Source organism: Molossus molossus, unplaced genomic scaffold (genome assembly GCF_014108415.1).
Source record: "Molossus molossus isolate mMolMol1 unplaced genomic scaffold, mMolMol1.p scaffold_m16_p_6, whole genome shotgun sequence".
Classification (NCBI taxonomy): domain Eukaryota; kingdom Metazoa; phylum Chordata; class Mammalia; order Chiroptera; family Molossidae; genus Molossus; species Molossus molossus.
The window spans coordinates 66,719,939-66,736,540 of NW_023425399.1; the positions used below are offsets into that span (position 1 = coordinate 66,719,939).

The 16,602-nt window shown below is 36.9% G+C and overlaps 1 protein-coding gene across 1 annotated transcript in view; it reads left to right on the forward strand.

Annotated features, from left to right (window-relative positions):
- L3MBTL4 (L3MBTL histone methyl-lysine binding protein 4) overlaps window positions 1-16,602 on the forward strand; it is a 381,883-nt gene that overhangs the window by 181,688 nt on the left and 183,593 nt on the right. Inside the window, exon 11 of the mRNA XM_036245527.1 lies at window positions 11,576-11,690. Coding sequence (XP_036101420.1) covers window positions 11,576-11,690 — 115 coding nt within the window. The remainder of the gene's footprint in view (window positions 1-11,575; window positions 11,691-16,602) is intronic.

The following is a 16,602-nucleotide window of genomic DNA, read 5'->3' on the forward strand; positions in this document are numbered from 1 at the left end:
GATCTATATGTTAACTCAGGTTTATTCAATCCTAAATATGAGAAAAAATATATAAATATTATGAAATACAGTGCTGGAGACGATTTGGTTTTCAACATGATTCTTTGCTTTGAAAAAGGACTCTGTAAATATTCTTAAAATGCCAATCTTCTTTATTAACTTGACCATCTGGTTAGAATTCTCAAAATTGGATTTTCACCCCAGAGATATAAAAATTCTAAGATAGGAAAATATCTTTCATAATGCTCTATCTGGGTATGATTTGCATTATACACTGCAAGTTTAGATTGCATTTGCTGGAATGGGGAGCATCTCATTGTTGGATTAAGGGGATATTTTTAATTCCCATGCTTTCATTGTAAGTAGTTAAATACAGCTTTGGAAAGGACAATTTAATATTTCTTAATGAACAAAAGGAAAAATGTTGAATGGAGTACATAAAAATCTTGTATCAGCTTTCAAAAAAAAATTTAAGATGTTATCTTTTTACTTTTTCAATTTTAGACTCATTTTTACAGCAGGATTCCCAGGAGCAGGCTCTGTACCTGAAATGAAAGGCCTTGCTCTAGAAGCAGAATCTTGCTGGACCATGTGGCCCATCTTGTTTGTGCTTACAGGGTGCTTACTTGCTTGCTTTTGAAATATAAACAGTTGCACTGCAGACTCAAAAGAGAAGGATATTGAAATTAGATAGGTTGAAATTTTAAAGCTTGAGAAATTTTTCTTACACCATCCATTATACAAACTTACATCAACTTCTTTCTTTTGGCAAATCCAAAGCAACCAACATTTTTCTAGAAGGAACGCAGGTTTTGCCTTTTCACAACTGGAATATTTAGTTGTCTGGTAATATGAGGCAGGTGGCTATATCTAGAGTGCTGAAACATCATAATAACTAAAATATAGTAATAGATCTGAAAAGACCCATATGAAAGCAGCTGAATGTAGAAATGTTTTATTTTATTTTTTAAATTAATTAATTTATTTATTTTGTTACAGATATTTCTCCTATTTCTCCCACTGATATGCCCCTCTCCCACCCTCCCCACCCTATCCCCAGCTTTGTTGTCCATGTCCATTGTTCATGTATACATACATATAGGTTCTGTGGTTTATCTCTTCCCACCACCCCCTCTTCTGGGGATTGTCAGTCTGTACCCCACTTCCACATCTCTAGGACTACACCATTCCTCAGACTGTTATGTTCATTATATTCCACAAATAAGTGAGATCATATGATACTTGTCTTTCTCTGTTTGGCTTGTTTCACTTAGCATGATATTTTCCAGTTACCTCCATGTAGTCTCAAAGGATAAGAGATCTTTCTTTCTTACAGCTGCATAGGACTCCATTGTGTATATGTACCACAGCTTTTTTATCTATTTGTCTACTGATGGACATTTGGGCTGTTTCCAGATCTTAGCTATCGTAAATAGTGCTGCTATGAACATGGGGGATACATATATTCTTTCTGATTGGTGTTTCAGGCTTCTTAGGGTATATTCCTAGAAGTGGGATCACTGGGTGAAATGGAAGTTCAATTTTTAATTTTTGAGGTAACACCATATTGTTTTCCATAGTGGCTGCACCAGTCTGCATTCCCACCGGCAGTATACTAGAGTCCCCTTTTCTCCACACCCTCTCCAACACTTGTTGTTTGATGATTTGTTGATGGCAGCCATTCTTACAGGTGTGAGATAATACCTCATTGTTGTTTTAATTTGCATCTCTCTGATGATTAGTGATGTTGAGCATTTCTTCATATGTCTCTTAACCATTTGTATGTCCTGTTTGGAGAGATGTCTATTTAGTTCCTCTGCCCATTTTTTAATTGGGTTCTTTGTCTTCCTTCTGTTGAGTTGTATGAGCACTCTCTATATATTAGACATTAACCCCTTATCTGATATATCATTGGCAATTATGCTCTCTCATACAGTGGGTAGACTTTCCGTTTTGATGATTGTATCTTTTGCTGTGCAGAAGCTTTTGAGTTTCATGTAGTCCCATGTGTTCATTTTCTCCTTTGTTTCTATTGCCTTAGGTGATATATCAGTGAAAATTCTGCTGCATATGGTGTCTGAAATTTTGTTGCCTAGAGTTTCTTCTAGAATTTTTAGGGATTCATGAGTCATATTTAAGTCTTTTTTCCATTTTGAGTTTATTCTTGTGCATGGTGTAAGTTGATGGTCTAGTTTCATTTTTCTGCATGTAGCTGTCCAATTTTCCCAGCACCATTTTTTAAAGAGGCTGTCCTTACTCCACTGTATGTTCTTGCCATCTTTGTCAAATATTAATTGAGCATATTGCCTTGGGTCCATTTCTGGGTTCTCTGTTCTGTGCCATTGGTCTATATGCCTGTTCTTGTGCCAGTACCAGGCTGTTTTGATTACAGTGGCTTTGTAGTATAACCTGAAATCTGGGAATGTGATCCCTCCTACTTTGTTCTTCTTTTTCAAGATTGCTGTGGCTATTCGAAGTCTTTTTTCATTCCATATGAACTTTTGAAGTACTTGTTCTAATTCTGTGAAGTATGCCGTTGGTATTTTAATGGGGATTGCATTGAATCTATAGATTGCTTTGGGTAGTATGGACATTTTAATGATGTTAATTCTTCCAATCCATGAACAAGGTATGTGCTTCCACTTTTTAATATCTTCCTTTATTTCTTTTTCCAATGACCTGTAGTTTTCTGAGAATAGATCTTTTATTTCTTTGGTTAAGTTTATTCATAGGTATCTTAATATTTTTGCCATGATGATAAATGGGATTGTTTTCTTAGTTTCTCTCTCTGTGATTTCATCATTGGTGTATAAGAATGCCATCGATTTCTTGATGTTAATTTTGTATCCTGCTACTTTGCCAAATTCATTTATTAAGTCTAGTACATTTCTGATGGAGTATTTGGGGTTTTCTACATATAGTATCATGTCTTCTGCAAAAAATGACAGTTTCACTTCCTCCTTTCCAATTTGTATCTCTTTTATTTTTTCTTCCTGTCTGATTGCTGTGGCTAGGACTTCCAGTACTATGTTAAATAATAGTGGCAAAAGTGGGCATCCTTGCCTTGTTCCTGTTCTTAAGGGAAATGCTTTCAGTTTTTGCCCATTGAGTATGAGGTTGGCTGTACGTCTTTCATATATGGCCTTTATTATTTCAATATATGATCTCTCTATTCCCACATTGCTGAGCATTTTTATCAGAAATGGATGGTGAATATTGTCGAAGGCTTTTTCGGCATCTATTGATATGATCATGTGGTTTTTAGTCTTCATTTTATTTATGTGGTGTATCACGTTTATTGATTTGCGAATATTGTACCAGCCTTGCATCCCTGGGATGAATGAATCCCACCTGGTCATGGTGGATAATTTTTTTGGTGTATTGCTGGATCCGATTTGCTAGTATTTTGTTCAGGATTTTGGAATCTATGTTCATCAGGGATATTGGCCTGTAGTTTTTTTTTTTTTTTTGTAGTGTCTTTTTCTGGTTTTGGAATTAGTTTATGCTGGCTTCATAAAACGAGTTTGGAAGTCTTCCTTCTTCTTAAATTTTTTGAAATAGTTTGAGGAGAATGGGTGTTAGTTCTTCTTTGAATGTTCAGTAAAACTCCCCTGTGAAGCCATCTGGGCCTGGGCTTTTGTTTGCTGGGAGAGTCTTGATTTCATCTTCAATTTCTTCTGTTGTTATTGGTATGTTCAAGTTTTCTATCTCTTCCTGGTCCAGTTTTGGGAGACTATGTGTTTCTAGAAATTTGTCCATTTTGCTTAGATTGTCGAATTTGTTGCCATATAATTGTTCATAGTAGTTGTTAACAATCTTTTGTATTTCTGTGGTGTCAGTGGTTACTTTTTCATTTCATTTTGTGTATTTGGGTTTTTTCTCATTGTTTCGTGGTTAGTCTAGCTAAGGGTCCATCAATCTTGTTTATCTTTTCGAAAAACCAGCTCTTTGTTTCATTGATCCTTTGAATTGTTTTTTGTTTTGTTTTGTTTTTTTGTTTTTTGTTTTGGTCTCTATGTCGTTTATTTCTCCTCTGCTCTTTACTATTTCCTTCCTTCTACTTGCTCTGGGTTTTTTTGTTGTTGTTGTTTGCTCTCTTGTTCAAGTTGTGAGGTTACATAGTCTATTAGAGATTTTTCTTATTTTTTGAGGTAGGCCTGTAGTGCTATGAAGTTCCCTTTCAGAACTGCTTTTACTGCATCCCATAGATTTTTGTGTTGTTGTGTGTTCATTTTCATTGGTTTCCAGGAAGTTTTTAATTTCTTCCTTGATCTTCTCGGTAACCCATTCATTGTTTAATAACATGCTATTTAGCTTCCATGTGTTCAAATGTCTTTGTATATTCTTCTTGCAATTAATTTCTAGTTTCATGCCATTGTGATCTGAGAAGATGCTTGATATGATTTCAGTCTTCTTGAACTTGTAGAGACTTAGTATGTGCCCTAACATGTGGTGTATCTTTGAGAATGTCCCATGTGCACTTGAGAAGAATGTGAATTCTGTAGTTTTGGGGTGTAATTCCCTGTAGATATGTATTAAATCCATTTGGTCTAGTGCTTCATTTAAGGTCTCTGTTTCCTTGCTATTTTTTTTGTCTAGAAGATCTATCCAGTGATGTCAGTGGGGTGTTGAAGTCCCCTGTTATGATTGTATTGCTATCGATTTCTCCTTTGAGGCCCTCCAGAAGAATTTGTATATATTTTGGTGCTCCTATATTGGGTGCATATAGGCTTATCAAGGTTATATCTTCCTGTTGGAAAGATCCTTTCAATATTATGTAGTGGCCTTCTTTGTCTCTAGTTGTGGCCTTCATTTTGAAATGTATTTTATCAGATATGAGTATTGCTACCCCAGATTTTATTTCCTTACCGTTTGCTTGGAAGATTTTTTTCCATCCCTTCACTTTCAACCTATGTGATTCTTTTGTTGTGAGGTGGATCTCCTGTAAACAACATAATGATGAGTCATGCTTTCTTATCCAATCAGCTACTTCTTGACTTTTTATAGGAGCATTCAATCCATTTACATTCAAGGTGATTATTGATTAATTTATTGCCATTTGTGTTTAGTGTGATTCTTTTTCTCTTCCCATTTCTCTTGCTAATTACAGCAATCCTTTTAACATTTCTTGCAGTGCTGGTTTGGTGCTAATGTATTCCCCTCGCCTTTTTTTTTGTCTGAGAAGCTCTTCATTTGACCTTCTATTTTGAATGATAGCCTTGCTGGGTAGAGTAGTCTTGGATTCAGATCCTTGTTTTTCATGACCTTGATTACTTCATGCCATTCCCTTCTGGCCTGTAGTGTTTCTTGTGAGAAGTTAGTTGACAGCCTTATGGGGTTTCCTTTGTAGTTAACCTGTTGCTTATCTCTTGCTACTTTTAGGATTCTCTCTTTGTCTTTAATTTTTGGCACTTTGATTACTATGTTTTTCGGTGTGGGCCTGTTTGGGTTCTTCTTACTTGGGGCTCTCTGTGTTTCTTGAACTTGAATGCCTTCTTCCTTTACCAAATTAGGGACATTTTCTGTCACAATTTCTTTGCATATATTCTCTAACCCTTGCTCATTTTCTTCTTCGGGGACGCCTATGATGCGAATATTATTCCGTTTCCAGTTGTCCCACAGTTCTCTTACGCTGTCTTCCTGTTTTTTAGTCGTTTTTTCCTGTTCGTTTTCTGATTGGTTGATTTTTTTCTACCCTGTCTTCTAATTCACTGATCCAGTCCTCAGCTTCCTCTACTCTGCTTTTTAGACCTTCCAATGTGTTTTTCATTTCTGATAGGTCATTCTTCATTTCTTCTTGGTGTTTTTTAATGTCCAACTGGTTGATTTTTAACATTTCTATGTCTTTACTCATGGTGCTCATGTCCTTACACAAGCTGTTGAGCTTCCTCAAGATCATGGCTCTGAACTCTAGTTCTATTAACTTGCTTAACTGCACCCCATTTATTTTATCTTTGGTAGAGGTCTTTTGTTCTTTCATTTGGCTTTAGTTTCTGTTTTTCACCCTTTTGGCTATCACAGTGGGCTTTGGAGTCTGCCAAATTTTCCCTGTGGGTGTTGGTGTTCTGCTGTTTGTGGCTCCCTCTCCTGGGTTTGGATGAGGCAGGGAGGACCTGCTTTAAACACCACTGTAGAGTCTTAACTTTCCTGGTTAGGGATGCTAGCCCAGGGAATGGTAGTTATCCTCTAGCTTTTTTGCCTGGAGGCTATTAGTAGAGGTCACCTGAAGAACCTTGGTTTCTGAGTTGACTGAAAAACTCCCTCAATTGCTTTGTGTAAAAGGATTTCTCGAGGGTGGGGCAGATGCTGGTTGCTAATGGGCTTCAATTATCATTTCAATGGCTACCAGGTTGGGTTGAATTTCTGAGGGAGGGGCCCTGGGAAGGAGTAAGTGGACCACAGTCCTGCGTGGCTGCACTCAGCACAAGTTCTGAGCACCCTCCAAATCCCGAGTGTCCCCACCCAGTTCCAGTCCAGTCTGCCTTCCCTCTGCCGGAGCCCAAGGTGAATGGCTGCTGCCAATTTAGCCTCTGTCCAGGCTCTGCGCCGTGGAGCCACCTGGGACTTTAACTGGAGGGCGCTGCTCCCAGCTAAGGGCTGCTGAGGCTGTGGCACCAGCTAAGGGTGTAGCACCCAGCCGAGGCTGTTGCAGCATCCAGCCAAGGAAGCAGCTTCCAGCCAAACCCGCTGGCCCCAGCTAAGGTTGCAGGACTCAGCCGAGATCGCCGGATCCAGCCGAGGTGGCAGCAGCTTCCAGCCGAGGCCACTGGACCCAGCCAAGGGTGTAGCATCCAGCTGAGGTCGCAGGACCTAGTTGAGGCGGCCGCTGGTTTCAGCCGAGGCCACAGGACCCAGCCAAGTCCTCTGGACCCAGCCGAGTCCGCTGGTCCCAGCCTAGGCCACTGCGGACCATGGGCTCCCGGCCCCCTCTGGCGTCCTCGCAAGCCTACCAGGATTGAGTCAGTGTCCCTGTTTATGTGGTCCTCCAAGCTGCCTTTCGGTTGCCCCTTCCTGACTATTTGTCTTTATTTTCGTGGTAAATCCAGTTTGTTCCTGGGAGATGGCCAATGTAGCTTCCATTCACTCTGCCACCATTTTTTCCTCTTGTAGAAATATTTTAAATAAGTGAACTTAAATGAAATCTAATTTACAAATGATAAAATATACAGATTTTATGTGTCCATTTTGATACATGTAAATCTTAGAGAACCATTACCCCAATCAGGATTTGAAATATTTTCACACTGCAAAAGTTTCCTTAATGTTCTTTGTAGTTAGTTCCACTCCCCACCCCCTCCCAGATAACTATTTATCTAATTTTTGTGCCTGTTGTTAAATTTCATATAAATGGAATCATAGAGTATTTATTCTTTTGTGTCTGCTTCTTCTCAACATGGTCTATTTTATGATGCATGTTTATGTAAGTATAAACTATTTTTTTAAATTGGTGAGTAGTATTCACTTTATGCATATTGTATACTTGTTTGTAAATGGGTATTCACCTGTTGTTGGGCATTTGGTTGCTTTGGGGTTTGGCTATTATGAATGGAACTACAAGGAACACTTGCTTACATAGCTTTATAATTTCATTTCTTTTGGATAGAATGCTAGGAGTTATAGACTTGGCACATATTTAAATTTATAATGAATTAGCAAAACACTTTCTAAAGTGGTTGTATAATTTTACAGCCTCCCTCCTCAACATTGTATGAATGTTCTGGGAGCCCCACAGCTTTACCAATAATTGATATTGGCAGTCATTTAATTTAAGTCATTTGAATGGGTGTACAATAATGTCATATTTTAGTTTCTTTGATGAGTAGTGGTGTTGACAGTTTTAAAATTTGCTTATCGACCATTTATGAGCCTTCTGGTTTCAAAGAATTTATCAACCTTCCGCCTATTATTTGTTGAGGTTTTTTTTTTTTCTGTCATTTTTATTTTATATATTTTGCGTTTCAGTTCTAGAACTTCATTTGTTTTTCTTTATAGTTTTTATATTTCTGCTGAATTCACTATTCTGTTCACTCATTAAGACCATTTTTCCTTTTAAGTCCTTGAACATATTTTTGTCAAATACATTACAAATGTCTTTGGCTTGCTTTTCCTTTTTAAATGATAATTTGAAGAACACAAGTTTTTGATTATGAGGAAAATTGAATTTATCAGTTTATTTTTATATGGACAGTGCTCTCTATATGTTTCGATGTTCTCCTTAAGCTTGCGAATTGGCTTTTTTGGCCAAAATAGGGAAATTTTTTTACATTATTCCTTCATCTTTTATTTAACCTCTATTCCTGCTTCATTCTTCTTCTTCTTGACTCCAGGTACCTATACATTAGTCCAGTGGATATTAGCTCACAACTCCCTGAAGCTCTGTTCATTTTTAAACTGTTTTATTGTGTGCATTTTATATTTATTTATTTATTTATTTTATTTTATTTTATTTTTTATCTTTACCTGAGGACATTTTTCTATTTTTTTTTAGATAGAGAGGGAGGGAGGGAGGGAGGGAGGGAGGGAGGAAGATAGAGAGAGAGAGAGAAAGGGACACATTGAGTGGTTCCCACCTGCACGATCCATCCAGGGCCAGGGACAAACTGCAACCGCGGTACGTGCCCTTAGCGGAAACCGAACCCGGGTCTCTCTGGACTGCAGGCCGATGCTCTAACCGCTGAGCCAAACCGGCCAGGGCTATTGTGTGCATTTTAGATTAATAATTTCTGTGAATCTATTTTTATGTTCACTTACTCATTTCTCTGTCATCTTTAATCTGTTTTTAAGCCCATCCAGAAACATTTTTTTTTATATATTTTGCTTTTCAGTTCTAGAACTTCATTTGTTTTTCTTTTATAGTTTTCATATTTCTGCTGAGATTCACTATTCTGTTCACTCATTAAGACCATTTTTTATTTTAAGTCCTTGAACATATTTTAAAAGCTACTTTAAAGTCCTTGTCTGCTGATTACAACATCTGAGTTGTCCTAGGGTCTCTTTCTATTGACTGTATTTTTAAGTTTTTTTTAATGATTATATTCAATATAATATAACAATAATAATAAATTATAATTTAATATCTTTTAAAAACTTTTTTCCACTGCATAAAATCGTGTTGAATTGCTTCCCTTTTCCCCTTATATACTCTTCATAATGATGTATGATTTTCATGGCCACAAGATATCCTTTCATTGGATATACTATAATATAAGATAAAGACTATTATTTATAATATTATTGCTTTTAAAGTTTTATTTTGTATAAGTTAAATTTTATTTTGTTTAAAACCTTAAAAGCTGTAAAAATATAAATATACATCACATTTTTGACAATTGATGCCTCTCAGCATGCAATTCAACTGGTACATGTCTCTCTGTTTTCATAACTGCTCAAAGGCTGTGAAGAACCAAGGAATTAGACACTGCACCGGGATACTGCACTGGCATTTCAGGTTTTATCTCAAGGGTCCGCCTGAAAGTGACAGCATCTATACTGTCACACATAGATAACTGAGTCTGCTTGTGAAGTTCACATGCTGAACTTCTATAAGCTGTAAAACAGAGTTGATGGGTTTGACTGCATTTAAAAAAATTAACTATGGCTCACATTTACCTGCTTATTTGTGTGTCCAATAAATTATTATTCTTTATTAGACATTATAAATGACATAGTATACATAGTTGCAAGTATTTGCCTTCCTTTAAAAAGGGAGAGTTTGTTTTATCAGACAGTTAATTATTGGGAATTCTTCTTAATCTTGTTGAAGCTTGATTTTAGCCTTTTTAGGGCTGGTCTACAGTAGCTCTTACAGTGGCGTGGTTCCTACTCCAAAAATATGACCTTTTTGGTGTCTCAGTCAAATTCTCAAGGAATTATTGAGATCTTTACATCCTAGTCTCTCTATTCTTCGAGGAATGTGTGACCTCTAGTATCGTTGTTTTACTCTCAGCTCTGCATCAGGTGCTCTCTGCTTGGCTTCACCGGGTCTTTCCTTAAACATGTGTAGTCCAGTTTTTGACCAGGGTCTTATGAATAATCTTCATAGACTTTTAGATAGTAGCTCTGTCTTCTCTATACTTTGTCCTCCAATTTCCAGCTGCTTCATCAGCTCTGAACTGCCATCTCTGTCTTCTCAACACAACATAACTGCTTTATTTATGCTTTTCTTCCCTGTGCTGTTATCAGGAAATTGTCTCCATGCTGATATTCTGAACTCATCTGGGATACTTAGGGATTATATTTATGTGCTGCCTATTGGCCAATATCTAAAAGCAGTCACTTCATATATTTTGTCTCCTTTTGTAATTATTACTATGAAAGAGCACTCTGTCATGTCCAGAAGCCTAAATTTAGTGGAAATATTCTTTTGAAAGTGATTTCTAAGATCATTGGTTCTCAAACTTTAGCATATATTGTATTCATCTGGAGGACTTGTTAACACATAGGTTGTTAGGTCCCACCATTTAGAATTTCTGATTCAGCAGGATTGAATTAGGGCCCAAGAATCTGCATTTATAACACGTGCCCAGGTGATGCTGATGCTGCAGGTCTGGGAACCACACTTTGAGAACCACTTGCTTAGAAAGAGGGATTGTGAGAGAAATTTTGGGACTTAATACACACTATTTTGTTTCTTTCTTTCATTGCTCTTATGCCCTACATAACCAATTTATATTTCAGTTGGTTTATTATAATGCTAGACATCTTTCTCTTTTTATTCAAAGTGTGATCTTCTAAAAGTTTTGAGTTTTTGTCAATTGAAAAAAATAAGCTTTTTATTTGTTAGTCAGAAAAAGAATATATGAAAATAAATAGATAAAAAAATAATGAAATATTATCATTCTCATTTTTTGTCTGAAAAAATAAATTTTTAATCCAATATGAATTTTCTAGAATGTGGAATTTGATAATTTTCAAAAATAAATATTGGTTTTTGGTTTCAGAAATTGGATTTTATTTTAATTTAATTATTCTCAGACCTGTATCTATATGTGTGTCATGGGTGTACATGTGTGTGCATATTTTGCAGGTAAGATGCAAAACAGTGATAACCAGTAGGATTGCTGGACCTGGGCCTTACCTCTTCCTCGGGTTTTCTGAAAGCATATGCTTTGGGGTTTTTTTGTTTTTTGTTTTTGTATGTGCCCCTAGCGAGAACCAAACCCAGGACTCTCTGGTCGGCAGGCCAGTGCTCTAACCACTGAGCCAAACCGGCTTGTACTGATGTCAAATGGTGACTCTTACTGATGATGTTGACATGGCTCTTGCAGGGGCTTCCAGGACAGGGAATATGCTTACAGTATTTCTTCGTTAAGAAAATGGATTGGTCTTATTTCTTCAAATTCTGATCAATCCTGACAGATTCTTTTCTTTACTAATTTCTTTAAATTCTTGGGGGAAAAAATGGTACAATAGCCTTTGGTGGCTAGAGTAGAAGGCTGTTTGATAGCACATTTTAAATGTTGTTTTGGTATAATGTGTGATTCATAAAATTTCATTCTCAGTTTTAGAGATCTGTTTTCCATTATTTTGATACAGGGTTAGTGAAACTAATTACTACATACTAATTATTCAACAGGTTCATTTTGATGGCTGGGACCACAAATATGACTATTGGGTGGATGCAGACAGCCCTGACATTCACCCAATTGGATGGTGTGATGTCACAGGGCATCCGCTAGAAGTGCCATATCGTGAGTATTTTGTCTTTGTTGTTGCTTTTAAAGCATTTGGCCTGAATTCCTACCTTAATGCTGTTGTTTTATGTCATTATAAGTACTTGAAAGCTAAATATCAGAAAGGTGAATTGATTAATCATCACTACAGCTACACTGAAAGCCATTTACTCCCAATTAAGCTTCAAAGGGCATGCTTCATATAAATCAAAAGTTATAATCATTAAGAAATAATTTTGATAGTGTTGTCTAAAAGAATCTTTATTTTTTACATTTTAGTTTGGAAAATGGAGCCAGGTCTAAACCCATGTAATTTTGGCCATTGCTTTTAGCTGAAGTATGTTTTGTTTTGTTTTTAAACATTTTATCTTAATTTTTTTTTATAAAGTAGACTTCAGATTGTTTTAGAAAAAACATATTTTAAATTTCAGCAATTAAAAAATAGTAAAAATTTTATAAAATCTTGATTTTATTGGTATGTTTATTATTTGTCTTTCAAGCTACTTAAAGTTAAGGAGGAAATTAATCATTTTAAATTCTAATGAACCTTGAACTAAAGTATCTTAATGTTTTGTGTGAAGGATTCTTCTGATCAGAACAGGCTGCTGTGACTATTCCCTGGTTTTAGACACATGTGCAGGCACTCTCCATTCCTGCATGTTTTGTTCTCTCACTGCTTCTGCAGCCCTCCTTGTGGCTTCTTGGGATGAAGCTAGTAAGTTATTCTGTTAATTAAGGTATCTTACATTGAGCCAGCCCAATGATGCTTGAACTTTGAAAAAAATTTTTTCTTTATTGATTTTTAGAGAGAGAGGAAGAGAAAGGGAGAAATAAATAGAAACATCGATGAGCGAGAACAATGATTGGCCTCCTCCTGCATGCCCCCCACTGAAGATCAGGCCCACAACTTGGGCATGTGCCCTGATCGGGAATTGAACCAGCGACCTCTTGGTGCATGGGTCGATGCTCAACCATTGACCCACACCGGCCGGGCGATGCTTGAACTTTAAATCTAAAAGGACTAACTATATCTTTGAAATAATTTTCTAACTTTTTATAGAAATGAGAAGAATCCCTGAAAATATGACAGGCATTTTTATGTTTTGCTAGGTTCTTCCAAAACCACAAAGTTAGCAAGGTGCAGATCTTCCGGTAACTTACAGTGCTTTGTCAAGCACAGGGTCTGTACACAGGGAATGTAACACAGGGAGCCATGCTTAGTACCAAGTTGGGAGAAGAAGCATTTGTGCTTTGTAGTTTCTTTGATCCTACTTTTTATTTTAGCAGATTTCGCACTCTAGCATGCCAGGGAAATGGTTCTCATTTTATCTAAACCTCCCCCGCCACACACACACATGCACACCTCAGTCTCTCATCCCAATAACTTTCTCAAATAGGAATGATTTAAACAGAGGTAAGGATGGATCAGCATTTCAGGTATAGGGACAGCTTTCTTCACTCCACCTCATCCATTGCCTGCTGTTTTGTCAAGCTGATTAACTGACTTCTTGACCTGAATGTTTCATAAGCATCCCGAAGCCTACAGGATGCTTATCCCAAACCTGAACATCATCACAGACCAAAAACTTGCTTTTCTGTTGTTATTCCTACTTGCTTTCAGAGCTCCTACTTCTTATTCAGAGTCATTCTGGACTCCGCTTCCTCCTTATTCCTTCCTCACCCCACACATACAACCAGTCATTACTTCTTGTGGATTCTGTTTTTTCTCTAGAATCCATCTCTGACCTGCACTCCTCCCTCCCTAGCACCATTGCATTAGTGCCACTCTTATTATAGAAATGATTGTATGGATGAGTTGCACAGATAATTCCAAAGAGCCTAGAATGGACCTAAAAATACAAGTTCTAGAGGCAATATAGCCTAGTCGTTAAAAGTGTGAGATGTGAAGTCAAAGTACTTGGATTTGAATGTAAGTTTTACTGCTTGTAGAGCTGTGTGCCTCTCTGGGCCTCATCTATAAAATGGAGATAATATAAGTATGTCTATCTCATCTATTATAATAATGAAATAGGATAAATATATACATAACACTTCAAAAACTACCTGACCCATAGTATGTGCTCAATTAGTGTTAGCTACTATCAAGAAATTGCATAACATTCCATAGATTATCATTTTTATATAAAACTTTGGAAATTATTAAGGATCACAAAATTTGAAATTATGCTAAAATTAGTGTCTGACTAGAATTTTCAAAATATTTTAATTCATTATTTTCTGAAGTTTGACTTCCATTTGTTGGCAATATTACATGATTCCTGTTTTGTGTACTCACAATCGGGATAGGAATACCTATAATTTGGGGGGAAGATAACTTGTACTTGGCTGTCTTCAGTTGGTCATGATATTCTGTTAGTGCTGTGCTTGCATTTTTGTTATAAATTTGTTTAGGTTAATCGTTATTAATATAGTTTATTATACATTGTTCAGTTAATCCTATGGTTTATAATTGTTCATCATTAGTCTTGTTAATGTTTAAAACTTTAAGACATTCTTGTAATATGGTTCAATATATATTATCAGTGCAGAAATACACAAAACTACACATACACAAACATACCCCCACACCCCCACACACACACGAGTTCTCCAAATTTTATTTATTTGTCACTGAATTATTTTCCCACTGGAAAGTAGAAACAAATGGTTGGTCTAGGTACTGCAACAAAACAGAGTTTGAAAGTCTAGCATTGACTGTTGTAACAAGTTTATGACTGCTTTTCTTGTTTCTTCCTTATAATAATTTTATATAAAATCCAATTTTGTCAATAATCATAATATTCAATAATTTATAATATTCAGTCACTAAGGCCTAAATATAGAAGTTTTTGAAATAATAACTGGTCACTGTGAAAGCCTCTTAACCATCAAAACTTGAAATGTTCTCCTTCAACTGGAAGAACACCAGTTTGTATGGCCAGGTGGTGACAATTTCCTCTTAGCTTCTATTCCCAGCCACTGATGCTCACCTGCAGGTCGCCCTGTATCCCATAGCCAGGTGAAACTGTCCTGTTCTCATGCCACATGGGCACAATTTCTCTCTCTCTCTCTCTCTCTCTCTCTCTCTCTCTCCTTCACAGTGGACCTTTTCTACATTTAGAATCAAAATTAAATACTTAAGGTGTAGCACTATTAAATTGTCAAGATCTTTCTATCATGCTTTGCATTCCATGAGTATCTTTAAAAAGATATAAAAGTATCGGAACCAAAAAAGCCATGCTTACATTGGTCATCTACTTAATTCTTTTGTGATAATCTTTTTAGTCACATCATTTGGAAACTGTGATCCCACTCACATTTGATGTTAAACTTTTTGACATAGAGCACATTTCTTTTTCTTTATTGTTAGTTATCCACCCACTTCAATGGGCACTAGGATGTCCAATATCTCTTGTTTTGGATATTAACCACGCTTGAGAATGTGATTGACTTTGGAGTTAGAAAATCTTGGATATAAATTCTGTTCTGTTCTGACTGACTTTGTGCCTTTGGGACAGTTACTTTACCTCTGGGACTTGCAGGCTTGTGAGATCAAATGTCTGAATGGCTGCCTTTGGTTACTGGAGACACAGTGGCCCTTCAGTAAATAGTGGGGCTGGGGAAGAGCGCAGGAGCATTGGCTGCCCATACCACCGTTTGTTTTCATTGATCCAGAAAATTGGGAGTTGACTTTATTTCCTAGAACTTGCACAGCTAGTGTGGCTTTTTCCTAGGTACTTGTTATAATCGTGCTATACATAAAAGAGTTGCTGATCTCTGAACAAATATTGAATAACATTTAGGACATTTCAAAACATTTAGAATTATTGATTTAAGCTTAAGATAAGCAGGCCCCATTAAACTAAGAACTAAAGAACTATATTGTTCTTTTAAAAAAAAATCTGAGTATATCATTGCAATTCTGTATGGGTTTTTCCTCACACCACGAAGTTCTCTGACACCAGCTGGATGTCCTACAATTCAGGTCCATTCTGATGCTATCTACCTGAAGACAGCATCAGATTCCACAGGTGAAGGGTTCAGTGTCACAAGACTGCCTCCACTTCAGATATCAATCATAAGTCCAAGTTGTTACCTTTGCTTGTGAAAAACTAACTCTAAATCATAGGTTTCCATGACACCCTTCTTGGCTTCAATTAGTTTGCTTGAGCAGCTCGTAGAACTCAGGAAACCATTTATGAAAAAATACATAGGGTGAGGTCCTGAACAAAGGAGGCTCTGTCATGATGTTCAGGACGCAGCATGGTGGCACATGGGTGCATTCTGATTCACTAACCCTGTCCTCCTGGGTTTTTATGGAGGCTTTATTATATAGGTGTTATAAATAAATTATTGTCCACTGGAAATTGAACTCAATCTCCAGCCCCTCTCCCCTCCTCAGAGGTCTAGGGTGGGGCTGAAGGTTCCACCCCTTTAATTACATGGTTGACTCCACAGGCAACCAGCACTCATTCTTAGGAACTTTCCAAAAGTCATCATCTCTTTAACATAAAAAAGACACTTATTACTCTCATCACAGGAAATTCAAGGATTTTAGGAGTTCTGTGCCAGGATGGGGATATATTTCTTATTAAAATAACAATATCACAATTATAAATATACCACCAGTGAAATAAAGTTATTCTCAGTGAATCGTTCAGTGGCATTCTAGTTGTCAGATCAAATAGATATAACCCGTTCTAATAGGAGCCTTCTCTGTGAAGCACAATTTACTGTTTCTTTCTCCCTGTTTTAGGCAGCAGTACTTTTCTTGGGCTCCTTTTGCCTCTCCTCTGAATCCATACTGAGGGCTCCTCTGCCTCTGGGTACAGTGTGTTTTCCCTGTGCCTAATCCTTCTAGCATTTGGGCTAAGAAGATGAAGTCATTTGCAGTTAAGAGTCACCTGGTCTCCAAAACTCTGTTTGATGT